This window comes from Oreochromis aureus, linkage group 11 (assembly GCF_013358895.1).
Source record: "Oreochromis aureus strain Israel breed Guangdong linkage group 11, ZZ_aureus, whole genome shotgun sequence".
Taxonomy (NCBI): domain Eukaryota; kingdom Metazoa; phylum Chordata; class Actinopteri; order Cichliformes; family Cichlidae; genus Oreochromis; species Oreochromis aureus.
In genome coordinates this window covers 38772807-38800184 of record NC_052952.1, presented here as the reverse complement: position 1 = coordinate 38800184, position 27378 = coordinate 38772807, and the positions used below count along the sequence as shown (strand labels likewise).

The 27378-nt window shown below is 46.0% G+C and overlaps 2 protein-coding genes across 4 annotated transcripts in view; both read left to right on the top strand.

The window, feature by feature from the left end:
* The first annotated feature begins 247 nt into the window (after positions 1-247).
* LOC116327119 (retinol dehydrogenase 12) lies at positions 248-12014 on the top strand. Of its 2 annotated transcripts, XM_039619393.1 has the most exons (8): positions 248-315; positions 2886-3026; positions 3378-3512; positions 7286-7477; positions 7561-7722; positions 7803-7922; positions 8113-8317; positions 11520-12014. In XM_039619393.1, exons 2-8 carry the CDS (start codon positions 2888-2890, stop codon positions 11623-11625), a joined length of 1059 nt encoding a protein of 352 aa, XP_039475327.1. In that variant the 5' UTR covers positions 248-315; positions 2886-2887; the 3' UTR covers positions 11626-12014. The 2 variants fall into 2 exon arrangements, with proteins under 2 accessions (XP_039475327.1, XP_031604472.2); XM_031748612.2 differs by lacking the exon at positions 248-315 and having other exon boundaries at positions 1538-3026.
* Positions 12015-16550: 4536 nt separating this feature from the next.
* Positions 16551-27378, top strand: part of npr1b (natriuretic peptide receptor 1b) — a 76081-nt gene continuing 65253 nt past the window's right edge. Inside the window, exons 1-2 of one of the 2 annotated variants that reach the window (XM_031749357.2) lie at positions 16551-16665; positions 17864-18654. In XM_031749357.2, coding sequence (XP_031605217.1) covers positions 17919-18654 — 736 coding nt within the window. In that variant the 5' untranslated portion in view covers positions 16551-16665; positions 17864-17918. Of the gene's footprint in view, positions 16666-17863; positions 18655-18914; positions 19010-27378 lie in introns of those variants that run through there. The other variant, XM_039619815.1, reaches the window with a different exon arrangement.

Genomic DNA, 27378 nt, shown 5'->3' with positions numbered 1-27378 from the left:
TCATTGGTCAGTGGGATCTTTGTGGAGGCGCTGAGCCGAGCCGCTGCTCTCAGGCTGGAGGCGGGCAGACCCGGAGGCCCGGGCCAGGGGTCAGCCGGCACCGCGGCCGGTCAGCGGGGAGTCCGACAGGAGCCAGTACCGCCGCCACGCTCGGGCCAGGGCGCCATCTTCTTTTTGTTTTGTTTTGATGGGGCGTGAACAATGTCCGTGACGTCACGAGCTGAAAAAGCGCGTAGTAAAATACATTAAAAAAATAAATAAAAACAAGTTTTTTTTTTCTGGTATTTGTGCTTCAGAGAAAAGTAACTCACACAGGTAAGGCACACCTTTCAGCTGCAGGTCTCCACACGGTGGCACGCCCACTGAACTTCCTGTGACACGCTGTGATGTCATAATGAACCAGAAGTTTTCCAGAGCGTCTCCGGACAAATCACGTAAATCTAAAATGTGTATTTTCTAAATCATTTTCAGTTTAGAGCACAGAGAAGGTTTCATAAAATAACTACACCCTGGCACCTGCGTTACATATAAATATAACATACAGTTTGGGCCCCCGTGGTCTCTAAAATAAACACCCACAGAGTGCTGAGTGTGGATCTGGAGACATATAAATTTGACTTTGGTTAGTACAGTTTACTGGACAGAGCAGATAGAATAGAATAGAATAGAATAGAATAATCCTTTAATCGTCCCACAAGGGGAAATTTGGATGTAACAGCAGCAAGAAAGACACATATACAAACAAACAGTACACAAGAACAGAACAGAAACATACACAATTTTTTACATATTTACATCACGGACAATAGTTACCAAAAACAGAGTACTGTACAGTTATTAAATTAAATACAGATAAGAGGCAAACCCAGGTTGTAGTGTGAATCAGTTGATAAAATAGTGCAAGTTACAGCGCTGATGTGAACATTTTGTTTGTTGGGAGCAGTTTTGTTGTACAGTCTGACAGCTGCAGGGAGGAAGGACCTGCGGAAACGCTCCTTCATGCATCGAGGATGCAGCAGTCTGTCACTGAAGGAGCTCTGCAGTTCAGCAACATTTCCATGCATGGGGTGGGAGACTCTGTCCATCAGAGATGTTATTTTGGCCGGAGTCCTTCTGTCTCCCACCACCTGCACTGGGTCCAGGGTGCATCCCAGAACAGAGCTGGCCTTCCTGATGAGTTTATCCAACCTCTTCCTCTCAGCTGCTGATAAACTGCTGCTCCAACATACAACACTGTAAAAAATGATGGATGCCACCACAGAGTCATAGAAGGTCTTTAGAAGCGCTCCCTGTACTCCCAATGACCTCAGCCGCCTCAGCAGGTAGAGTCTGCTCTGACCCTTCCTGTAAAGAGCATCAGTGTTGTGGCTCCAGTCAAGTTTATTATTCAGGTGAACACCCAGGTACCTATAAGAGTCCACTATCTCAATGTCCCCTCCCTGGATGTTCACCGGTCAGAGAAGCAGTGGAGAAATCAAAGAACATGATCCTCACAGTGCTTCCAGGCTTCTCCAGGTGAGTCAGAGCTCGTTGCAGGAGGTAGATGATGGCGTCCTCCACCCCGATGCCAGGCAAGCAAACTGCAGCGGATCCAATGAAGACCTCACCAGGGGATGAAGCTTGAGCTGAGAGCAGGACTGTTATATGTCTTATCTAGCGATTTTATTGTAATTTTATTTCATTTTATTGTTTACCAAAGAGCAGAGCGTCATCAAAGTCAGCGTTATTGTCAAAAACTACATGTACAGATCATACACAGGAATTTGAAACTGCAGGGCTCCCACGGCCCTCAGTGTTACACTAAACAACATAAAAGATAAAAGTCTTATACACACAACACTGTCCAACACAGTCTGAGTGTTTGTGGGCACTGTGGGGTCAGAGGGAAGACGTGGGTGCAGGTCTGGTTGACAGGGACAGAGCAGGGAGAGAGTTCAGCATCCTGACAGCCTGATGGACGAAGCTGTCTCTCAGTCTGCTGGTTCTGGCCCCGAGGCTCTTCAGTCTCCTTCCTGATGGCAGCAAACTGAAGAAGCTGTTGGACGGATGGGTGTAGTCACCTGTGATGCAGAGGGCTTTCCGGGTGAGGCGGGTGCAGTAGATGTCCTGGAGGGAGGGAAGAGAAGCACCTACCATCCTCTCCTCTGCTCTCACTGCTTGTTGTAGCTGTTTCCTGCAGACTCAGTGCAGCAGCCACACCACACAGTGATGCAGCTGGTGAGGATGCTCTCAGTGGTGCCTCTGTAGAAGGTGCTCATAGTGGGGGTTGAGGCTCTCGTTCTCCTCAGTTTGAGGAGGAGGTAGAGTCGCTGTTGGGCTTTACTGACCACGATGCTGTGTTCTTTGACCAGGAGAGACGTGCACACCCAGGAACTTGGTGCTGCGTCCCCTCTCCACAGCAGCACCGTTGATGGTTAGTGGGGTGTGCAGGGTGTGAGTTCTCCTGAAGTCTATGATGATCTCCTTAGTCTTTTCCACGTTTGGGGACAGGTTGTTGTTGCTGCTGCACCAATTGGCCAGATGTTTAACTTCACTCCAGTCGTAGGTCTCATCGTTGTTGCTGATGTGACCTACCACAGTTGTGTCATCTGCAAACTTGATGACGGAGTTGGAGCTGTGTGATGGTGTGCAGTCGTGGGTCAGCAGAGTGAAGAGCACATCCTAGGGGAGCCCCCGTGTCCTGGTGCTGGAGGCGTTGCTGTCATCACTAACAGTTTTCCTGCCCATGGCAGAGAGTGGTGGTTCCTGGTGGCACTTGTGATCCTTCCTTCCCAGCACGTGGAACTGATTTCAGAGCAGCTCTGTGCTGGATAATCTCCTCTAATCTGTTAATCTCTCCTTCCTCCGTCTGGTTTAGCTCCCTCTCAGTCTGTTCTGACCTTCAGGGATGAAAGCTGCACATTCTGGGGGCTTCCTGGTGCTGCCGTGGCCCGGTGACGGCGGCAGCTCACACCCGGCCCTGGGAGAGGAAAGTCAGGGGCGCCTGATGCTGAGATGTGGAGCTCTGCTGGGAGTCACGCTGATCTGTAAGATTTAACTTCTCATCAATTCAAACAGTGTTACATTACAGCCCAAAATATTATCTGATTTAATAATACAGACAAAGAGCCATTGACCTGCATGCGGACAAATACATTCTTGGTTGTTCTGCATTCGGGGTCCAGATGTGTTCCACAGCTGAAGCCGCTGCTGCTGTGAGCTTATATGCGGAGTCAGATTTGATGTAGAAGTGTTTTAGGCAGTTTAATGTCAGTGTTCCAGTCCTCGCAGAGTTCATGAAGAAACAGAAATGCTGAGTTTCTCACAGAAATAACACCAGATCCAGGACTAACCCCACTGCTGCCATACCGACAGTGTGTGTGTGTGTATGTCTGCAGGCGTGGCGGTGTTGAGGAAGTGGATTGCAGGTGGAGTTTGTCGCTGTTCGGTTCGTCTGGATGGGAAAACCATTGTGATCACTGGAGCAAACACTGGCATCGGCAAAGAGACAAGCAGAGATCTGGCACGCCGAGGTCAGCCCGGTTTGATCCCGTTTTACTGCCCGAACATTCGAATGTCTCCTACAAGAAAGAACGAAGCTTTAGAAGCTGCTGACAGGGAAACAGTACAGTCTCGTCTTCTGGTCGTGTTATTGTAATCTGAGACACACTGATTTGTTGCTTCTATCAGCGGTCACCTCAGCAGTAAACACCTGTGCTCCAGTTCCACTGCAGCCAAACATTCCCACGCAACACGTTCTCACTCCCAAAGCATAACATTTTACGCTAGGTGACAAAAATGAGGAAATATGACAACCGTCTGGACTCAATCTACACGTTTGCTCTTTTTCTTAAAATCGCTTGGGAAAACACTATTTCACGTCATTAACGTGCTGGTTAATGTTAGGAATAAGGTTATGGTTAGGGTGAGTGATAAGGTTAGGTTTAGGGCTGGAACATCTATTACTACGGGAGCCTCATTCCACTGGATTTCATCCATAACCCGCCACATACCATAAGAACGCGGAAGGTCACCTTTCGCGTTCCTCAGGAACGCCGCGGGACGTGACAAAACTGTCAGGGCTCTGTGTGCGGGCAGGTGGAGATGTGGATCCAAGTGCAGGACAGGAAATGTAACTGAAAACCACAGCTTTATTGCTGGCACCAACAAAACAGAAACCAAACATGAAAACACTAACTGGAACACACAGGCAGGATCTGAGGGTACGACACGACACCGAGCACGGGAAAACACAGGGCTTATATACACAGGGTAGTAATGAGGGAATCGGCAACAGGAGGGAGACACAGATGAGAGATCAGGGCTAACAAGACAGGGGGAACAAAGCTGCACACACTAACATAAGACAAAGACTTTCACAATAAAACAGGAAACATGAATCACAACTCAGAGACACGGACTCAACACAGAGAGACAGACAGAAAATGACACATGGAACTGAACTATAAATGAAACCACAATTCCTAAAACATGGATAACAGAAACATAAAACTCTAATAATAATAATCATCATCATCATCATCACAACAAGAGAATGAGAAAACAATCCAAAACACCAAGATAACTGAAACACAAAGTACCAGAGAAACATAAAGAATAATCCATCATTCAAAATAAAACCAAACCATAACAACTCAAAATACTGGGTTCAACTGACCCAGAACCGTGACAAAAACGTTGGGATGTTACGCCTCGGGAGTGAGAACAGTCTGTCCCACGCCATAACACTGCCTCCACCCTTTTCTTTCAGTTTCACATGTCCAAAGATGGTTTTCAGAAAGCTCTTGTTTTAAAGTCTGATCGGTCCTCGTTGTGCCCGAGGATACCCAAGGTTTGCACCTTGTTGTATCTCCACCCACAAAAGCTTTGCAGTGATTGTCCTGCAGAGCGTTTCAGGCCTTTCAGATGGTGTGAAGTTGTTTTTCTCACCATGGAAATAATTCTGTAATCTTCGACTTCAGTGTCTTCTGGGGTCGTTTAGGTCCTTTGGTGCTGCTGAGCTGTTTAGTGCATTGATTATTTTAAACAGTGATCCACTGATTTGATTGACTGTTCTGTAGTGAACATGATGTCCAGCTGTGGAAATCTTTCTTCGTTTCATCACTCAAATGTGATTGAAAGTCATTAGAAAATCTGTAACAGTTCAAAACATTTCTAAAAGCTCATAAAAGAAGAAGAGAAATGCGTGAGGGTTACTAATCCTGGCTCAGCAGCCAATCCACGCCTGAGCACGTCCGAGTGCTGCCTGGATGTTTCCCACTTCACAAACAGGAACTAAGATCTTCTTTTTGTTCTAGTGAACACTAAAGTCTGTACATGTTTCACCTAGAGATGGCACGATACCACTTTTTTATGTCCGATACCGATATCATAAATTTGGATATCTGCCGATACCGATATGAATCCGATATAGTGTTTTTTAATCAATAAAACTGTTTTTTTAATATCTTGCTGCATTTTGTATAAGTTCATACTCAAGTTTAAATAAACAACAACACTAAAACTATTCTGTTATACCTGTATGTAAAAAATACACTGCACCCAAAATATTTCATAGTTCAGCAACACTGATCAATCTAATAAACTTAAACCTGCTCCATCCTCCCTATTCTGGTATTTTAAAGAGTACTTAGCAGAAGTAACCTAACTCTATCCCTCGGGATGAATAAAGTATGATCAATCAATCAATCAATCAATCAAATATTAAGCAACCTAACTAATAGGGTTGCAAACTCCCAGCAAAAAAATAATAGGGAACCACCCCCCACCCTCCACCTCATGATGCTTAATCGATGTAATCAACTTTAATTTGATGCAGGGTGAAAAAAATGCACAGAAACAAATTATTTTTCAAGAATAATTAAATAGATTCAACATCTTTCTTCAACAGAATTGCAGACTGCACAGATGGTACCTTCCCAAAGGAAAAAGTACTATAGCTTACTAGGGTATGTTAGACTTAACAGTTACTATATACAGTAATGGACTTCTATACATTTTACATCAGATTAAAACTTTGGGTGTAAGATTCAGATAATTATTTATTAAAAGCTCGACATTTTAAATGAGAATAAGAAAGAAAAGTATGTCTTTGTGCCCCTTTTCCTGTTCATGCCCTATCGGCCCCCTGGCTGCACTTTGCTAGATCCGCCCCTGCACAGTTACCAGCCGTCAGCTACGTGAAAAGGATCCTGGTGTAGAAAGTAATATTAAATACATTCTAACAACAGCTTATCAAGCTTAAACGTGCTGCTGTTGTTCAGCCGCTGGTTTCCTCTTTCTGGTGCAAAGTGGGCCAAAACAAAGAAGAGAGAGACGGACTCGCGACAGAAAAGCTGATCAGCTGATCATTGATCAGTTTCATGATTGAAGTAGCAGCAGCAGAGGGAGAGAGAGAGCAGTCGCTCCATATATCGGTTGTTAAGCTTAACGTGGGGCACGCTTTACAAACATTCAGAGATGAACTTACACACTTGCTTTACTTCTCTCTGGGATAACTTCCTCGGAGATGAAATGCTGGTTTGGTAGCGAGGCTACAAATACACACAGCCGCTCTATCAGGTGAGCACACTGCTCTGATGTGCTACGGTTATGAGCCGAGTTACGCCGTGTCGCAAGTTTTGTGAGGTGTTTTTTTGATATTTAATGGATCGGATTACATTTTTTATTTCTCTCCGATATCCGATCCAGTAATTTAGGTCAGTATCGGACCAATACCGATACGTAATATCGGATCGGTCCATCTCTAGTTTCACCTCACCCCTGACCAATATTGGTCAAGTTACTTGAAAAAAGTAATTAGTTACTAATTAAAAGCGAGCCCCTTAATCTGCTCACATTTTCAATTCACTTAAATTCAATTCAGCTTTATTTTTATGGCGTCAAATCGCAACCAAAGTTGCCTCACGGTGCTTTATATTGTAAGGTAAAGACCCTACAAAAGGAGACACCAACAATCAGATCATATGACCCCCTATGAGCAAGTGCTTTGGCGACAGTGGGAAGGAAAAACTCCCTTTTAACAGGAAGAAACATCCAGGAGAACCAGGCTCAGGGAGGGGCGGGGCCATCTGCTGACCGGTTGGGGTTGGGGGGAAGGAGACGGGACAAAGACGCGCTTAGATTAATAATAACTAATGATTAAACACAAGTGAGTGAAGAAGGTCTCTGGCCATTACTGTGACCTCTGAGGCCTGTGCACATCGTTGATAAGGCTCACGGACTGACTGTGTGTCACAACAAGTGAAGTGAACTCTTCTTCACGTGTTTGTCTGGTTGACGTCAGGAGCCCGGGTGGTGATGGCGTGCAGGGACCTGACCCGGGCAGAACGGGCGGCTGAGGAAATCCGCCGGTCGACAGGAAATGGTAACGTGGTGATCAGACACCTGGACCTCGCTTCCACTTACTCCATTAGACAGTTTGCTAAAGACTTCCAAGACAGCGAAGAAAGGCTGGACATCCTCATCAACAACGCAGGTGAGCACACCTGTGCACACCTAACCCTAACAGGTGAACTCCTGTTCGTCTTTTCATCGTTGTGATCATCCATCTGTCTGCAGGAGTGATGATGTGTCCAAAACAGCTGACAGAGGACAACTTTGAGACACAGCTGGCGGTCAACCATCTGGGTCACTTCCTGCTCACCAATCTGCTGCTGCCGAAGCTGAAGAGCTCCTCCCCCAGCCGTGTGGTCAATGTGTCCTCCGTTGCCCACCATGGAGGTACCCCCAACCCCTTAAAAGTTCTCAGTGCTGATGATGTTTGTGTTGTTTCTTTAACACCTCATATGTTTTTTTTATAGGTCGTATTGACTTTGACGATCTGTTCTTCAGTCAAAGGCCGTACAGCGCTCTGGAGAGCTACAGACAGAGCAAACTGGCTAACATCCTCTTCTCCAGAGAGCTGGCCCGACGTCTCTCAGGTCCCCACAAACACTGAACGCCACAAACGCTCAGAGGTCCCCGTAAATATTCAAAACCCTCAGAGGTCCCCACTGTAAAATGTTTTGATGGGAGGAAGGTTTATCTCGCCCCTCAGAGCTGTGATGTGATTGATTGCTGAGCTCCCTAAAGTACCTGTATACCCGCCTCCTGTTCTCACCTTTCCTGCAGGCTCTGGTGTGTCGTCGTTCTCTCTTCACCCAGGTGTGATCCGGACCGAGCTGGGTCGCCATGTGGAGGGTTGGTTCCCCCTGCTCGGGCTGCTGCTGAAGCTCCCCTCCCTGCTCCTTATGAAGACTCCATGGGAGGGCTGCCAGACCACCCTGTACTGCGCTGTGACGCCGGGCCTGGAGGAACTGTCTGGATGCTACTTCAGGTGGGAGGCAGGGGAGGGGCTGAAGAAACACCTGTGCCTCTTTCTGTTCCCTGAGCATCTCAAAGTGTTGTGGTTAAAGTCTGAGGAGCAGAATTCAGGGCAAATATGAGTAGACAGCTCTGACAATAAATGTGGCCGTGTCTGCTGAATGGTAAACAAATGAAACCGTGTGTGAGATCAGAGTTTTCACTTCATGTCATTTCTCTGTTTTCTTTCCTGAGATTTCTCCTCTCTCAGCTTTAAGTAGTAAACACATTTAAATAAGTGTAATAACTTTTTTAAAATTATGTTATTGAAGCCCTCTGCATTTTTGACTGCCGTGGTGTTGGTTTGGGGGGGGGGTGCATCAGTGTGCATCCACAGGCTGTGACAGGCTATCACACTGACACAGATACCTGCTAATCACTAACATCCAGTGTTGGGAAGGTTACTTTTAAAATGTATTCCATTACAGAATACTGAATACATGCCCCAAAATGTATTCTGTAACGTATTCCGTTACGTTACTCAATGAGAGTAACGTATTCTGAATACTTTGGATTACTTAATATATTATCATGCTGTTTACAACTACGTGAATGTACTATTGCTGTGATTTATTACTGTTACTGAAGGTCCGCGGCTCCGAAACGTAGTAAAGGGACCTCTGGCTAATACGGTGGGTTCCGTGTCGGGCTGGTAGCCGAAAACTAGCTTTACTTTGTTGTCTGGGTCAACTTTGCTTGCGGGAGACAGAGAGAGGCGTTGAAAGGCTCCAACGGAACTTATTGTTTCCGGAGGAAAACACGAACACAGTGTACAGTTGAGTCTTAATAGCTTACTTACAAATGGGCTCGTCAGGCACTCTTCTTGGCTGCAGTGGTTATTATTATATTTACATGCTTCCAGCTCCCGTTTTTGCTCCGTGACAGCTCGGCCTTTTCCTTTCTCTCCCTCCCTCGCTCACAGACACATAACGTGTATGGTAGTCCATTCTCCCTGCAGCACGGACTACACTGCCCATGAGGCTACATTCTTTAGGGCCATGCCTGTAGCATTCTGCCTTTTAGCTTAGCACAACAACAACAACAAAAAGCGCTCTCACCCAGGAAACACGCAGAGAGAGAGCGTCACCCTGTAACCATGGCAACCGTAACGCTGCCGCCTGGAACAACAGAACAGCTGTCAAACAAACCCAAATAATCCTGACCCGCGACAATATGAAACAGGGAAGTACCGCCGTGTATTCCATTTATTTCAACAAAGTAACTGTATTCTGAATACCACCTTTTTAAACGGTAACTGTAACGGAATACAGTTACTCATATTTTGTATTCTAAATACATAACGGTGGTACATGTATTCCGTTACTCCCCAACACTGCTAACATCCAATTAAAACCCTCAAATTTCACTCACCTAAACCAGAGCTCCACCTTCTTGGACAGTAACCTCACAGCAGCCATATTATTGGTCAGATGATGTCATTAAAAATGCTCCAAGAGGCTCCAACAGCACAAACAGGTCCAGAGGTCCAGTTCACCCTTGCAGGCAGCACGCAGCTACAGCTGCCTGTGTCACCATCCACTTGTCGGTCAAAGAGGCCAAGATGCAAACTTTAAACCTGAACGTTAGAAGAACTGCAAGTTTTGAGCAGAGATGGACCGATCCGATATTACGTATCGGTATCGGTCCGATACTGATCTGAATTACTGGATCGGATATCGGAGAGAAATAAAGAATGTAATCCGATCCATTAAATATCAAAAAAACACCTCACAAAACTTGCGACACGGCGTAACTCGGCTCATAACCGTAGCACATCAGAGCAGTGTGCTCACCTGATAGAGCAGCTGTGTGTATTTGTAGCCTCTCTACCAAACCAGCATTTCATCTCCGAGGAAGTTATCCCAGAGAGAAGTAAAGCAAGTGTGTAAGTTCATCTCTGAATGTTTGTAAAGCGTTCCCACGTTAAGCTTAACAACCGATATATGGAGCGACTGCCTCTCTCTCTCCCTCTGCTGCCGCTACTTCATGAAACTGATCAATGATCAGCTGATCAGCTTTTCTGTCGCGAGTGCGTCTCTCTTCTTTGTTTTTGGCCCACTTTGCACCAGAAAGAGGAAACCAGCGGCTGAACAACAGCAGCACGTTTAAGCTTGATAAGCTGTTGTTAGAATGTATTTAATATTACTTTCTACACCAGGATCCTTTTCACGTAGCTGACGGCTGGTAACTGTGCAGGGCGGATCTAGCAAAGTTTAGCCAGGGGGCCGATAGGGCATGAACAGGGAAAAGGGGTACAAAGACATACTTTTCTTTCTTATTCTCATTTAAAATGTCGAGCTTTTAATAAATAATTATCTGAATCTTACACCCAAAGTTTTAATCTGATGTAAAATGTATAGAAGTCCATTACTGTATATAGTAACTATTAAGTCTAATATACCCTAGTAAGCTATAGTACTTTTTCCTTTGGGAAGGTACCATCTGTGCAGTCTGCAACTCTGTTGAAGAAAGATGTTGAATCTATTTAATTATTCTTGAAAAATAATTTATTTCTGTGCATTTTCTATGCACTACATCAAATTAAAGTTGATTACATCGATTAAGCATCATGAGGTGGAGGGTGGGGGTGGTTCCTATTTTTTTTTTTTTGGGAGTTTGCAACCCTATTAGTTAGGTTGCTTAATATTTGATTGATTGATTAATTGATCATACTTTATTCATCCCGAGGATAGGGTTAGGTTACTTCTGCTAAGTACTCTTTAAAATACCAGAATAGGGAGGATGGAGCAGGTTTAAGTTTATTAGATTGATCAGTGTTGCTGAACTATGAAATATTTTGGGTGCAGTGTATTTTTTACATACAGGTATAACAGAATAGCTTTAGTGTTGTTGTTTATTTAAACTTGAGTATGACCTTATACAAAATGCAGCAAGATATTAAAAAAACAGTTTTATTGATTAAAAAACACACTATATCAGATTCATATCGGTATCGGCAGATATCCAAATTTATGATATCGGTATCGGTATCGGACATAAAAAAGTGGTATCGTGCCATCTCTAGTTTTGAGCTTCAGACTCATCGATGAACAAAAAAATATTCAAACATTGGAGACTGTTTGATTATAAACACATGTAGAACCTTTCTGGGTTTATTTCCATTTTAAACACATTAAACTGAGTCACTTGTTCAATGTTCGTATCTGTGTTTGCAGCGACTGTGCAGAGAAAGAAACTGCTCCAGAGGGACAGGACGATGTGGCGGCAAGAAAACTGTGGGAGGTGAGCACACGACTGGTTGGACTGAAGAACACCTGCTGACCTTTAACCTCTGACACACAAAGCAATGGAGCTGCAGACTGTGGACCAATCAGGACAGAAACAAACAGACTTACCTCTTGTAGAGACAAGTGAAGCTGTGTGTTGTTGCCCCGTTTGAGTCCCAGATGTTCCAGCTGCTGATATTTCTCCTGTCCTCCAGAACCTGGACTCTCAGGTGCAACATAAACCTCCTGCAGAAATCAGATGTCCCCTAGCTGTTCCCTGAATATTTCCTGACTTTTCCTTCACTTTTTCTCCATTATATGTTTATTATTTCATCACATATCTTCATGCTTTCCTCTTTTGATGCTTTCGCTGACTTCCTGTGTTCTCCACTTTACTGGTTGGTGTTTGGTGATGTTTGGAGTTCAGCTGTGTGGACGTGAAGCTCTGGGTTTTATTAAAGACAGTTTGACTGTTTTTATACTCTGTGTGTATAATCGATTCAGTGATAATAAATTCAGAATGAAGCTCATCTCTCATTTTTCTGCACTTTGAATTTCTCCAAAATGGATGATACTGAGCATGCTCTGTGGGTGGTGATTGGAAAGCACCTTTCTTTCCAATAAATGAGGCCTCATTTCTTAAGTGTGGTTCCAGCTCTTCTTGGTGTCACAGGGGTCAGAGTGCTCCAGAAGGGTTAATTTTTCACGTAGAGCAGCAGCACAGCCCAGCTTTGGGATTCTTCCAGTGACAGCATGGAGATCCTTGCTCAGTAATAAGAAAATAATGAGATCCTACCGCCGGCTTTCACCCTCCAAATATCCTTCTTACCTTCTCATCCGTGTCATGTTTTGGTGCATGTGCTAAACTGCCCCTCCCTGATTTCTTCTTCATGTTTCAGATCATGAAAGATAGCCTGTAAATACATCCTCCTGTGGGTTTTTATGGTAGAGAGCAGAATTCATGGTTCCCTCCGTTACAGCGAGTCGTCCTGAAGCAGCAGAGCAGCCCAGACCATCACCACCACCATATCTGCCTGCTGCTGGGATGTTCTCTTTATGAAATCCTCTGATAGTGTCATGCTGATGTAACTGGATTCAAACTTTCCAGAGTTCAGCTTTGTCTCATCAGTCCACAGAATAGTTCTCCAAGGTTTTACACTGCACTCGCTGATGCTCACCTTCAGCAGCTGCCAGTCGAACCAGAGCAGGAAAATTGAGCAGGCTGGTAAAAACTGCCTTTAATTAAACCTGAAGCTCTCTTATCAAGAGGTACCTGTGGAGTCTGTTCCTTGTACCAATGGGCCTTTCTGAGAGCTCTAATGATCTTATTTTAGCGCTTCCACTTCCTGCTGAAATGGCAGCTGCATTTGGGGGTGGGGGGTCAAAGACTTCCTGCTAAGTAACGATGGATGATAAATAAACTCACAGTGGAGTGACTGTTATCTGAATCACTTTTTACTTTTGGTGAGTTCTCATCTTTTTTTCAGTTTACTGTTTATTAGTTTTATTGTTTGTTTATTTATAATAAAAAAATAAAGGTGGAATTATAAGAAAGAAACTATTTTTAACCCTTTGTTTATGTTAAACTTCGTATGACGATGGCTGACAGGCTCTGAGTCGCCCCCTGGTGTCACATCATCTAAGTGTGTTGTGTTGTAGAGCTGCACTTTTAGAAGGACACATGATATATTATTGCATCATTGCAGCCGTGCACGGTTTTAATCACTGTGTAGTTTCTATAACACAAATAAGAAAATAAATCCTAAAAATAAATCCTGTGCAGTACAAAGTACAACATTTTGATCCAGAATAAAGTAAAATAGTATCAGAAAGTAGCACAAGTGCATTAAACGTGTGCTTAGTAGAGTAAATATATTCAGTCTATCAGTGCACTAGCACCCTGCTCACAGGGTTACAGCTGTGACCTCACACTGCAGTGCTGATGTCACAACTTTAACATTCTCATCTCCACAATGCTGCAGTGACGCTCTTCTGTGATTGGTTGGTAGACCGGCATGCTGAGGATTCCAGCTGGAAGGAAATCTATAATTCATGTTTGGTTTCCTAAAAGGAAGTACATCAGCACCTCATTACTGGTCACATGTTCCCAGCTGATCCTGCTCTTCATGTTCACTCTGAAGATGATTTTCTCAGACACTGGAAGCTGCAGGAACACAAATGAACCCAGGAAGTGCATATTTGAGCAAAATCAGACTCTCAGTACTTCATTCTTTACGTTTTATTGAAACACGTTCAGAGTTAGGAGCTTTTTCTTTGCTTCTATTTTTAAAGCCCGTTCTTAAACCCCAACGGGCCCAACTCACCCCACCATGAACACACGTTTATTATAAGCAGCGCACCTCTATACAGCTGCAAACCTCTGTCACACACAGTCTGCACGGAGGAGTCTTTCGGGATTAAGGGTCAGGTTCAAAGGTTAAGGTCAGGACCAAAGGTGTAATTCATTATTATCAGGATGTCCTAAAAACTCGCTGAAAAGCCTTCAGTTAATCCAAAATGCTGCAGCAAGAGTCCTGACAGGGACTAGAAAGAGAGAGCAGATTTCTCCTGTTTTGGCTTCCCTTCATTGGCTTCCTGTTAAATCCAGAATTGAATTCAAAATCCTGCTCCTCACATACAAGGTCTTAAATAATCAGGCCCCATCTTATCTTAATGACCTTGTAGTACCATATCACCCTATTAGAGCACTTCGCTCTCGCTCTGCAGGCCTACTTGTTGTTCCTAGAGTATTTAAAAGTAGAATGGGAGGCAGAGCCTTCAGTTTTCAGGCCCCTCTTCTGTGGAACCAGCTTCCAGTTTGGATTCAGGAGACAGACACTATCTCTACTTTCAAGATTAGGCTTCAAACTTTCCTTTTTGCTAAAGCATATAGTTAGGGCTGGACCAGGTGACCCTGAATCCTCCCTTAGTTATGCTGCAACAGGTGTAGGCTGAGGCAGTGGTGAATCCAGAGACCACAAGGACAGTACGATAAGTTAACCATAGAACTTAGTACAGTGAGTAAAGATGGCCTGTTACTAACATAAGTTAGCTGACAAACTGGCGAAGAAGAGATGTGGACACTGGTCTTAAAGACTACCTGTAGACTACCAGGACTTTCCACAGGTGAGTGTGGCAGGTGCACTGATGATTGCTCCACCCAGGGGAGGAAACAGAGACATCATGTAAAAACACTGGTGACTCAGCTGAACCATGACAGTGAGGAGATCAGAGGTCTCTCAGAGCGTTCACACACACTTTTATTTTGACATCACAGGTGTCTGTTTGAGCTGATGACTGTGCTTCATCGATGGAACTACATGGCATCCACAGCGTCCACAGCAGCACACCACCTGCTCCTCGCTGACGTTCTTCTATTTTTAGCTCTTTATCCCGAGGATCGTCCAATCATCTTCTCTCTAAAATAAGTGTTATGAACACCTATCTGCGTGCGTCTTCACGACGGGTTCTCTTCATCACTGACAACACTGACCGTCTTCTGGGTGCTGCTTCCAGATGTTGTCCAGTTAGATGAATGTGGACTTAAAGGGACGGTGTCCTTGAATATTTTATTTGAACTGAAGGCAAAACCTTTATTAGCTCACATGCACGCTGACATTACAATCCACATAAAAACAGTGGGAGACATGAAAACAATAAGAGGAAATCCATCAGGAAGGCATCAGCAGAGAGCGAAACAACACACCAAACATGTTGGCTGTGAGCCATCAGCAGCAGGGATCATGAAGCTGTTTTCCCACTTTCAATGTTAATGTGGTGATTTTAAGGAAGTAATGAGCTCATGCAGCGAGCAGCGTGATCTGTGGTTAAACAGAAGATAAGATCTGTAAAGAAATAAATCTTTTTCAGAGACACTCTGATCTCAAAGGAGAAGCACCAGATGACGTCACCACCAATAAAAAAAGCTGAACACATTAACCCTAACCCAGAGGTCCAGTTCTACAGCCAGCTGTTCTGTCCATGTGGACGTTGTGGAGTACTATAAATACTAGTCTAAATCTTAATTAATAAATAATTAATAAATCTTAATTGCCCCATGGGGATAAATAAAGTCTTTCTGATTCTGAAATACCTCAGAGTATACATAGACAACAAACTGCACTGGGTTAAAAACAGCACTGCTCTACAGGAAGGGCCAGAGTCATCGTGAGGTCCTTCAACATCTGTCGGACAATGCTCGGGATTTTCTGTGAGTCTGTTGTGGTCAGTGCTATCCTCTGTGCTGTTGCATGCTGGGACAGCAGGCTGAGGGTAGCAGACGCCAACAGACTAAATAAACTGATCACAAGGCCAGTAATACTGTGGGGACGGAGCTGGACTCCTTTAGGGTGGTGTCTGAGAGGCGGATGTTGTCCAAGATAATGATGATGCTGGATAACATATCCCACCCACTCCATAACGTGCTGGCCAGTCACAGGAGCACGCTCAGTTAGAGACTGAGATTATCCATAATGCACCACTGAACGACACAGGAGGTCATTCCTGCCTGTGGAAATCTCTGTACAGCTCCATCGAATGCACAGCACACGGTGAAATAAAGTTTCACAGGTTAGAGTTAAATGTCAATCATATATATTTCACCTCTGTAATATTCTGGATGTTTATAATTGAGCCGTTAGAGCAATTTCTTATGTTTGTAACTTTATAAAATATTATTTCACTGGTTCAGCCTGTTGCTCTTATTGTCTTGGAGCGACTGTAAACACGTCATTTCCTCAGGGGTTAATAAAGTGTTCTGATTCTGATAACATGGGCGTCTGTGGGGACTGACGCTCTGCTGCCTCTGCTGGACACCAGAGGAACTGCAGGTGTGGAGCTGATTTCCAGCCACCAGAGGGCGCAGTGACAGTGCCGCTGGGCTGTAGTATTGTTTGCCTCTGCTGTGCAGCGCTGGTTCCTCCCCCCGCTCCTCCCCGGCTCTCCGCCCTGCAGGCTGTGATCGGTCCGGCTGCTCCGCCGCTGTGTGGCAGTGGGAGCTGAGTGGGCTCGGGCTGACACTCCGGAGGGCTCGTGCCTGTGACCTGAGCGGACTTGGAGGATTTAAAGCTGATCTGCGCACGTCAACGCGCTGAATGTAAGTGTGCTGAAGTTCGTGTTTTTATCTCTGAAAGTGTTTTTACAGCGTTAAAGTTTGGAGACACACTTTTCCTCCGGGGGGCAAAGTTCAGGCAGCTGTCCGTCCCCGTCCCGAGGACGGACAGCTGCGGTCCGCGGGCGCAGATGCTTTCAGGCACGGCGGGTATGGAAGCCCGTTAGTGCCAACGTGCCGCAGGTGATCCCGTGTGCACGCGGTCACAGCTGCAGGATGAACAACTGGCGACCATGTCGTGGCAGAGTGGCACCTCTGAGCCTGTCTCTGTGCTGAAAGCTGCACTGGGAGACGTGCACGAACCCATCACCCACCTCCACCCACCATCATCCACAGTGTGTGTGAGGCTCTGAGCTGCTTCTCAGCTCCACGTTCAGGTTGTTTTGGGGGCGGCTCAGGAGGTTCAGCGTACACTGATCAGAAGGTTGGTGGTTCGAAACCTGGCTGCCCCAGACTGCATGCCCAACATCAATGTGCAAGATACTGACCCCGAGTTACCCTCTGGTGTGTGTGTGTGTGTGTGTGAACGAGGCGTGATGAGGAGTGTTTCAGCGGACGGTCTGTCACCTGTATATTTGCCCATGTCCCCCTCGTTCACTCAGCTGAGCAGCTGTTGCTCTCAGTCCCTAAATCACGGCTGAAACTTAGAGGAGAGCGAGTCCTCTGCTGTGGCCCCGAAGCTTCCTCTTCACATTAGGCGTCTACGTTAGTGCTGGTTAAAAACTCATTTTTATTCTTTGGCCTTTGACTCAGTGAGTAACTGACTCTGTTATTGTTATTTATTTATTTAGTATTCTTATTTATTTATTATATTTCTGCTGGTCAGTCATGTGTTGTTTTTAAAGTGCTGTATAAATAAATTATGGTATGGAGCTTCAATGGCGGTCTCACTTTAGCACAGGTAGGACTGGCGCTCATGAAGCGAGGCCTTCCGACGGCGCGTATTTGTCTGACATCACGGCGATGTCATCTTGTTTGTTTAGAGGGCGGAGGGTCTTCCAGGAAAGCTTCGGGGAGTTTATCCCCCCCGCCTCGGCGAGGCCTTTAAGGACTGACGGAGCAGATTGTTGGAGTGAGGCAAGGCGTGACGGCAGCTCGCGCTGTGCTCAGCATGTGATTAGGCTTTGCTTACAGCAAGCTTCACACCTCAGGTCTGTCTAATGCCTCTGTTGTGTCTCTGCAGCTTGCGGCGCTCGGTTATCCAGCTGCGGTGGACGTGGACCACCTGTGGGTGGAGGATGGCCCGCTGGAAGGAAGGTGCCGCCCTCCTGCTGGCTCTGCCGGTTCTGTTCGGCCTGCAGCCGGAGGCCCGAACTTACGGCCCGGGACAAACCCAGCGGGACCACGAACGCCTCCAGAACATTACACTGGCTGTCATTTTACCAGAGAACAACACCAGATACCCGTGGGCGTGGCCTCGCATCGGCCCTGCCGTGGACCGGGCCATCAGAGACATAAACGCCGACCCCACACTCCTCCCCAACCACCACCTCATCTACTTCTTCAAGAACAGCCAGGACAAGGACGGGATGTGCTCCGAGTCCGTCGCCCCGCTCATGGCGGTGGACCTCAAACTCGCCTACAACCCGTGGGCATTCATTGGGCCCGGCTGCTCCTACAGCTCCTCCCCCGTCGGCCTCTTCACCACCCACTGGGGCGTCCCCATGGTGACGGCAGGTGCCCCGGCCGTGGCGTTTTCCAGCGGAACGTACCTGTCCATCACCAACACGGGGCCCACCCACAAGAAGCTGGGGCGGTTTGCGGTGCGGATCTGTGAGCACTTTGGGTGGCGGGAACAGGTGATGGTCGTCTTCAGCGACGACAAGAAGGACGACCGGCCGTGCTACTTCGCCATCGAGGGTCTGTACATGGAGCTGAGCAACATCAACATCAGCGTCGAGGAAAGTGTGTTCATTGAGGACAAGTCCGTGATCTACTCCCAGATCCTCTCCAAAATCCAGGATAACGGGCGAGGTGAGTCCGTGACTGGCCGCCAAATAAACGTGCTTCCTGCCAGATACACAAAGTGACGCCCCCTTCATGACACCTGTACGTTAAGGTCATCTTAATCAAATCAGAGTTTTAACTAAAACTGAATGTGAACAAACACGCAGACGCTTGATCATCCAGGAAAGCAAATCAGAGAGCTGCTCGCGCATTTTCAGCATGTGGCAAGCTGTGGTGGCGAGCTTCGTCTTTCATTCTCGCAACTGACGTCATGTGACGTACACACAACGCTGTTTTCCTCGCAGCAAAAACTATCCAGAAATCAGCTTTCTCCGGAGCGCTCAACGTCTCGTGTTAGTCCAGAAAAACCAGCAGACACCAGGTAGATCGCACTGCTCTGTCCAATCAGAAACATTTATCTGTGCACAGGATCACTCTGCTGCTACACACAAACACACACACATGAACACACACACGTCGGGTATTCATAACTTGTAGCGACATCTAACTGACATAACGCCGTTTACCCCGAACCATAACCTTAACCCTGTCACTAAAACCACAGTGTCAGTCTCTAAAATGCTTCAAACTCGTAGGGACGGGTCCCCACAAAGATATGAATACATGTTTACACACACACACACACACACACACACACACACACACACACACACACACACAGAGAAACAGATCCTGGCCTGATCAGACCTCCTCATCCTCCCCCTCCCTCTCCTCTCCTCCTGTTCCCCCTACTCCTCCTCCTCCTCCCCGTCCTCCTCCCTCTCCTCCCCTCCTCCTCTCCCCCCACTCCTCCTCTGCAGCAGAGCCAGTAACTTGAGCTGAATCGATCGCTGTGGCAGGTTTGTCAGAGGAGCTGCAGACACACACCTGTCGTTAAGTCTGTTCCTGTGGTGTGTGTGTCAGGACAGTCAGACCTGCGTTCAGGTTTAATGCCAGCGCCCTCAGAGTCTATACAGAAGGATTCTGACTTTGTACTGCAGTAAAGAGTCATTCTGCAATGTAGATACACTTACAGCAGCTGGCAGTACGGATGCTGGTGCTCAAAGTTGTGTTTCAGTAAGCTGCATGTGTGGATGATTTAACGGCTTTGATCAGATTCTCTTTAGCCTCTGAAATCCCGCATTAACCAAAGGCCTTTTATTTTGAAAAACCGCTACAGCTTGTAGCCGTAGACCCACATCTGGCTGTTTTTTCTTCGTGATGCTCTAACCCAGGTGTCGTGTCCCAGTCGTCCCCTGCAGATACACCTCCAGAAGAACTCCTGCACTCGGAGCTTTGGCCCATTCTCCAGCTGAGATCTGTGAGCTGAGATCCTGGCCTCAACGGGCTGAGGTGCAAACGTGCGGGCAGTAAGACGAGCTGCCTCCAGGCCCTGATTTTTCAGGGTTTTAGTCATGCACAAAGCGCTCTAACCTTCCCGCATCACTCGCTGTCTTTGATTGTCTTTTTATCATTTCTGCTGTCAAACTATAACAGCATAGTTTCTCCAGTACGAAGCGAGGACTTCCAAGTGTCCGCGAAGCTGTTGGCACACAGAGCAGGAGCAGGAAGAAAGGCTGGGACTCGTGTGTGATGGATAATTCAGAGAGGCTGGGAGTTTGTGGGAGTGAAAGTCTGTGGGGTGAGCTGAGGACCTGAGACGTGGAGCCCTTGGCTCGGCCACAGTTTAGCGATGGAGTCATAAATCGAGCGTCCTCTATCTGTGGAGGTGTATCAGTGTGTAAACCCGCCGAGAGCTCGAACAAACAGCCGCAGACAGCTTCCCTCTCCGGTTCCCACAGAGCCAGCAAACCTCCCAACAGCACATTCATTAACAGAGGTCACAACCTGCCGCCTTATAAGGCCGCCGCGGACGCCTATCAGATCTGTAGGTATTTCCTGCCAAACACACTGAGGCTAATTTTACCTTGTGTCTGCCTTTTGTCTCCTTAATCAAACACTATGAGACGGAGTGAGACAAGCTGCTCTGAGTACAGCTCCGACTCTTTATTAGGAACGGCATCAGACAGCACCGAATCAGCCTCAGAGGTGTGTGAGTTGCAGGTGAGCTGCAGGTGAGGAGTTTGACTCCAGGAGCTCTGTGGTGGGAAAATCCGTTTTCTGCAGGCTACAGGATGTCTGGAAGCTTCTGGAAAATCTGTGCATTGAAACGCTGCGCATGTCTCCCCGTCAGCACAGCCAGCAGGACGATTACACTGAAAGGTTTTACCGAGATAAAACCCCCATAAACGGCTTCCTGTGGACTCCTGGTCAGCAGCAGGCAGAATCATCCAGTTAGCTCCAGTCTGGACTCCAGTTGAAAAGTTGGAGACATGGGTTCAAAGTTTCCTGTGAGCGGAGGCGTCAGTCCTTCGGTGCAGGTGAGCCCTGAGAATTTGCAGAGAAGCTCCTGGGACTGAACAACCCTCCAGCTGATTAACCCCGGAGCTGTTAGGCTCTCTCGCTTCAGCTCATCAGCCGTGCCCTCATTACCGAGGCGAGCTCTTAGCTCCTCGCAGCTAACGGGCTAATAGGAGCCGAGAGTGGAACTAGTTTTTAAAGTCTCGCTGGAGACCAAAGTAAACCCTAACGAGTGCTCTTAACTGTGAGCTCTTTACAGCACTTGCTGATTCTACAGCGTCACTGTTTGCTGACACATTAGTGCTAATGGCTGCCGGCTGATAACGAGGCCGGGCCTGTTTCTTACCTCCCTGGCAGTCAAACCCGACACACCTGAGGCCAGACGGCCTGTTTACTCCTGACAACGAAGACAAAACCGAGGAATGCAGCCTGGACTCAGCTGCTAACGCCTGTCTGATTCCTGTGCACATGAGGAGTCTCAGTGATGGCTCCCAGTGTCTCTGCAGGTACGCACACCTGTGCTCCTACCCCATTCCACCTCCAACTGACAGATTCTGTTACTAAACACATCCACCAACTTAACCCCACTCACTTTGTCAATTATTGTATATATATCCATGCATCCATCCAACCAAACATCCATCTATCCATCCACCACCCGTCTATCCATCCATCTGTCCATCCATGCATACATACATCCAACAAAACATCCATCCATCCACCACCCGTCTCTCCATCCATCCATCCATCCATCCATCCATCCATCCATCCATCCATCCATCCACCCGTCCATCCATCCAAACATCAACCATCCACCCATCAATCCATCTTTCAGTCCATCCATCCATCCATCTAAACATCCATCCATCATCCATCCGTCTGTCCATCCATCCATCCATCCATCCGGACAGATACATCATCCATCCTGTTGAGGATGCTGTATTGTTGTTTCATTGTGATTTTTTATTATTAAGATTTTTTTTTGCTGGTTTTTAGTTGCTTCCTGGTCCCAATGTTTTGGGGGTTTTAGATTGGGGACGGGACCAGAGTACATTACAGTCCGACATGATTTTGGCAAAGTTTTATAACATACATAGCGTGTTTGTTTGTATGTGCGTGCGGTTGTTTTTGGTCCAAGTCGGTTTGAAAGCGACTTCCTACGGCGTGGGTTTCCTCGTCGTTACGTTGGGTGATGTCTGCAGGAAGCGGAGGTGGTTCTGGCAGTTCTGGACTCCTGAAGCCACCGTTTGGTGTGAAATCAGAAACAAACTGCAGCTCAAACATCCTCTGACATTACGCTCTCCGTGTGCCGTTACCATGGTGATGAAGCAGGCAGCTCATCCTGAACAAACGTGCCCACGAGGCCGTGCTTTAGCCCGCTCTGCTGCTTCCTGTCCATCTGGCAGCGGTTAAAGATTAATATGTTGGAATGTCAGTAGTGAGGGGCTGGGAGGGGCGGGGGGCGACCCGCAAGTTTAATGCTTCACTTTGGGTGATGTCATGGCTGTCACTTGGTGTTCGCTCGCTCTGCGGTAGAGTATCACTTCCTGTTCCTGCTCAAACACAGTGGTGTTTCTGAGTAGCTTTTCTGCTTAGCAATTTAATTTAAATCTTTTGATACATCCCTTTTTCATAGTATAATCTTAACGTGCTTCATCTGAATCACCCTTTCTGTGTACTCACTACCTAATTTATAGCCAAAGTATTCACTCACTGTCTCTGTACTGTTTCGCTAGCTTAGCTTAGCTCGTAGCCGACTCGTTAGCACCATGGCTACTTCACCTGTCCCTCCTGCACTTTCCTGCTCATTGTGTCAGATGTTTAGTTACTCCTCGGCCTCCTTTAGCAGTAATGATACCTGTAACAAATGTAGCATATTTGCAGCTCTGGAGGCCAGGATTACTGAATTGGAGACTCAGCCAGCACCCTTCATTCACCCGTAGCTAGCCAGGCCCCTGTAGCTGGTGCAGCCGAAGATAGCGCAGGCCCCGCTAGCTGTTCCCCGGCAGACCCCAAGCAGCTGGGGAAAGAGGGCGGCTGGGTGACGGTGAGGAGGAAGCATAGTCCTAAACTGAAGCCCCAGGTACACCACCAACCTGTTCATGTGTTCAACTGCTTTTTCCCCACTCGGCGACACACCCGCCTGGGGTCAAACTCTGGTAATTGGTGATTCTGTTCTCAGACATGTGAAGCTAGAGACACCGGCAACCATAGTCAATTGTCTTCCAGGGGCCAGAGCAGGCGACATTGAAGGAAATTTAAAACTGCTGGCTAAGGGTAAACGTAAATACAGTAAGATCATAATTCACGCCGGCAGTAATGACACCCAGTTACGCCAATCGGAGGTCACTAAAATCAATATTGAATCGGTGTGTGACTTTGCAAAAACAATGTCGGACTCTGTAGTTTTCTCTGGTCCCTCCCAATCAGACCAGGAGTGACATGTTTAGCCGCATGTTCTCCTTAAATTGCTGGCTGTCTGCGTGGTGTCCCAGAAACGATGTGGGCTTCATAGATAATTGGCAAACCTTCTGGAGGAAACCTGGTCTTGTTAGAGAGACGGCATCCATCCCACTTTGGATGGAGCAGCTCTCATTTCTAGAAATATGGACCAATTTATTAAACCCCCAAAATATGACTATCCAGAGTTGGGACCAGGAAGCAGAGTTGCAGTCTTACACGCCTCTCTGCAGCTTCTCTCCTCCTGCTACCCCCAAAACCCATCTCCATTGAGACTGTGTCAGCTCCCAAACAGACAAAAAACAAACTAAAACCAGCAATAAACAACTTAAACATAAAAATCACAAAGAAAGAACAATACAGTATCCACATCTGAACCAAAGAGTAAAACAGTGAAATGTGGATTATTAAATATTAGGTCACTCTCCTCCAAGTCTCTGTTAGTACATGACTTAATAATTGATCAACAAATCGATTTACTCTGCCTTACAGAAACCTGGTTGCAGCAGGATGATTATGTTAGTTTAAATGAATCAACACCCCGAGTCATTCTAACTACCAGAAACCTCGAAGCACAGGCCGAGGGGCGGTGTGGCAGCAATTTTTCACACCAGCCTATTAATCAACCAAAGACCCAGACAGACTTCTAATTCATTTGAAAGCCTGATGCTTAGCCTCGTCCACCCCAGCTGTAAAACTCAGAAACCAGTCTTACTTGTTATCATCTATCGTCCACCTGGGCCTTACACAGAGTTTCTCTCTGATTTCTCAGACTTTTATCTGATTTAGTGCTCAGCTCAGATAAAATAATTATTGTGGGTGATTTTAACATCCATGTAGATGCTAAAATGACAGCCTCAACATGGCATTTAATCTGTTATTAGACTCAATTGGCTTCTCTCAAAATGTAAAAGAACCCACCCACCACTTTAATCACACTCTAGATCTTGTTTTAACATATGGCATAGAAACTGAACATTTAACAGTGTTTCCTGAAAACCCTCTGCTGTCTGATCATTTCCTGATAACATTTACATTTACAATAATTGATTACACAGCAGTGGAGAGTAGACTTTATCACAGTAGATGTCTTTCTGAAAGTGCTGTAACTAAGTTTAAGAATATAATCCACCCACTGTTATCATCTTCAATGCCCTGTACCAACATAGAGCAGAGCAGCTATCTGAACGCTACTCCAACAGAGGTCGATTATCTTGTTAATAATTTTACCTCCTCACTACGCATTTACTCTGGATACTGTAGCTCCTGTGAAAACTAAGGCCTCAAATCAGAAGTACCTGACTCCGTGGTATAATTCTCAAACACGTAGCCTAAAGCAGATAACTCGTAAGCTGGAGAGGAAATGGCGTGTCACAAATTTAGAGGATCATCATTTAGCCTGGAGAAATAGTTTGCTGCTTTATAAGAAAGCCCTCCGCAAAGCCAGAACATCTTACTATTCGTCACTGATTGAAGAAAATAAGAACAACCCCAGGTTTCTCTTCAGCACTGTAGCCAGGCTGACAAAAAGTCAGAGCTCTACTGAGCCAACAATCCCTTTAACGTTAACTAGTAATGACTTCATGAACTTCTTCACAAATAACATTTTTATCATTAGAGAAAAAATTACCAATAATCATCCCACAGATGTAATATTATCTACAGCTACTTTTAGTACCATTGATGTTAAGTTAGACTCTTTTTCTCCAATTGATCTTTCTGAGTTAACTTCAATAATTACTTCCTCCAAACCATCAACGTGTCTTTTAGACCCCATTCCTACAAAACTGCTCAAAGAAGTCCTGCCATTAATTAATGCTTCAATCTTAAATATGATCAACCTATCTCTAATAATCGGCTATGTACCACAGGCCTTCAAGCTGGCTGTAGTTAAACCTTTACTTAAAAAGCATCTCTAGACCCAGCTGTCTTAGCTAATTATAGGCCAATCTCCAACCTTCCTTTCATATCAAACATCCTTGAAAGAGTAGTTGTCAAACAGCTAACAGATCATCTGCAGAGGAATGGCTTATTTGAAGAGTTTCAGTCAGGTTTCAGAGCTCAGCACAGCACAGAAACAGCTTTAGTGAAGGTTACAAATGATCTTCTTATGGCCTCTGACAGTGGACTCATCTCTGTGCTTGTCCTGCTAGACCTCAGTGCAGCGCTCGATACTGTTGATCATAATATCCTATTAGAGCGATTAGAACATGCTGTAGGTATTACAGGTACTGCACTGCAGTGGTTTGTATCATATCTATCTAATAGACTCCAATTTGTACATGTAAATGGAGAGTCCTCTTCACACACTAAGGTCAATTATGGAGTTCCACAGGGTTCAGTGCTAGGACCAATTCTATTTACATTATACATGCTTCCCCTAGGCAGCATCATTAGAAGACATAGCATACATTTTCACTGCTATGCAGATGACATGCAGCTCTATCTGTCCATGAAGCCAGGTAACACACACCAATTAGTTAAACTGCAGGAATGTCTTAAAGACATAAAGACCTGGATGGCTGCTAACTTTCTGCTTCTTAATTCAGATCAAACTGAGGTTATTGTACTCGGCCCTGAAAATCTTAGAAATATGGTATCTAAGCAGATTCTTACTCTGGATGGCATTACCTTGGCCTCCAGTAACACTGTGAGGAACCTTGGAGTCATTTTTGACCAGGACATGTCCTTCAACGCACATATTAAACAAATATGTAAGACTGCTTTCTTCCATTTGTGCAACATCTCTAAAGTTAGAAATATCCTGTCTCAGAGTGATGCTGAAAAACTAGTTCATGCATTTATTACTTCCAGGCTGGACTACTGTAATTCATTATTATCAGGATGTCCTAAAACTCCTGAAAAGCCTTCAGCTGATCCAAAATGCTGCAGCAAGAGTCCTGACAGGGACTAGAAAGAGAGAGCAGATTTCTCCTGTTTTGGCTTCCTTCATTGGCTTCCTGTTAAATCCAGAATTCAAAATCCTGCTCCTCACATACAAGGTCTTAAATAATCAGGCCCCATCTTATCTAAATGACCTTGTAGTACCATATCACCCTATTAGAGCACTTCACTCTCACACTGCAGGCCTACTTGTTGTTCCTAGAGTATTTAAAAGTAGAATGGGAGGCAGAGCCTTCAGTTTTCAGGCCCCTCTTCTGTGGAACCAGCTTCCAGTTTGGATTCAGGAGACAGACACTATCTCTACTTTCAAGATTAGGCTTCAAACTTTCCTTTTGCTAAAGCATATAGTTAGGGCTGGACCAGGTGACCCTGAATCCTCCCTTAGTTATGCTGCAATAGACGTAGGCTGCTGGGGATTCCCATGATGCATTGAGTTTTTCCTTTCCAGTCCCCTTTCTCACTCACTATGTGTTAATAGACCTCTCTGCATCGAATCATATCTGTTATTAATCTCTGTCTCTCTTCCACAGCATGTCTTTATCCTGTTTTCCTTCTCTCACCCCAACCGGTCGCAGCAGATGGCCCCGCCCCTCCCTGAGCCTGGTTCTGCCGGAGGTTTCTTCCTGTTAAAAGGGAGTTTTTCCTTCCCACTGTCGCCAAAGTGCTTGCTCATAGGGGGTCATATGATTGTTGGGGTTTTCTCTGTATTTATTATTGTGTGATCTATTGTACAATATAAAGCGCCTTGAGGCGACTTTTGTTGTGATTTGGCGCTATATAAATAAAATTGAATTGAATTGAATTGAATTGAAGTGAATCTGGAAACCGATTGCAGAAGTGGAGCTGAGTGCACTGGAAAATCAGCGGATCGGCGATCAGATCTGTGCAGGGAGGCTCAGTCTGAGCTGTCACAATGACGATGTCACGTTTGTGTTGTTTCGGCGCCGCACCGCCCGGCGGTGGGGATGGTGGTTGGTGTCTGACCCGCCGTTGGCAGGCGGTGGGTCAGACACCAATCACCTGAAG

Coding starts and splice junctions, on each gene's coding strand:
- LOC116327119 (XM_039619393.1), top strand. CDS start 2,888: ATGAAAGCTGCACATTCTGGGGGCTTCCTGGTGCTGCCGTGGCCCGGT. Junction 3,027..3,377: donor GCTGGGAGTCACGCTGATCT/GTAAGATTTAAC, acceptor GTATGTCTGCAG/GCGTGGCGGTGTTGAGGAAG. Junction 7,923..8,112: donor GCTGGCCCGACGTCTCTCAG/GTCCCCACAAAC, acceptor CCTTTCCTGCAG/GCTCTGGTGTGTCGTCGTTC.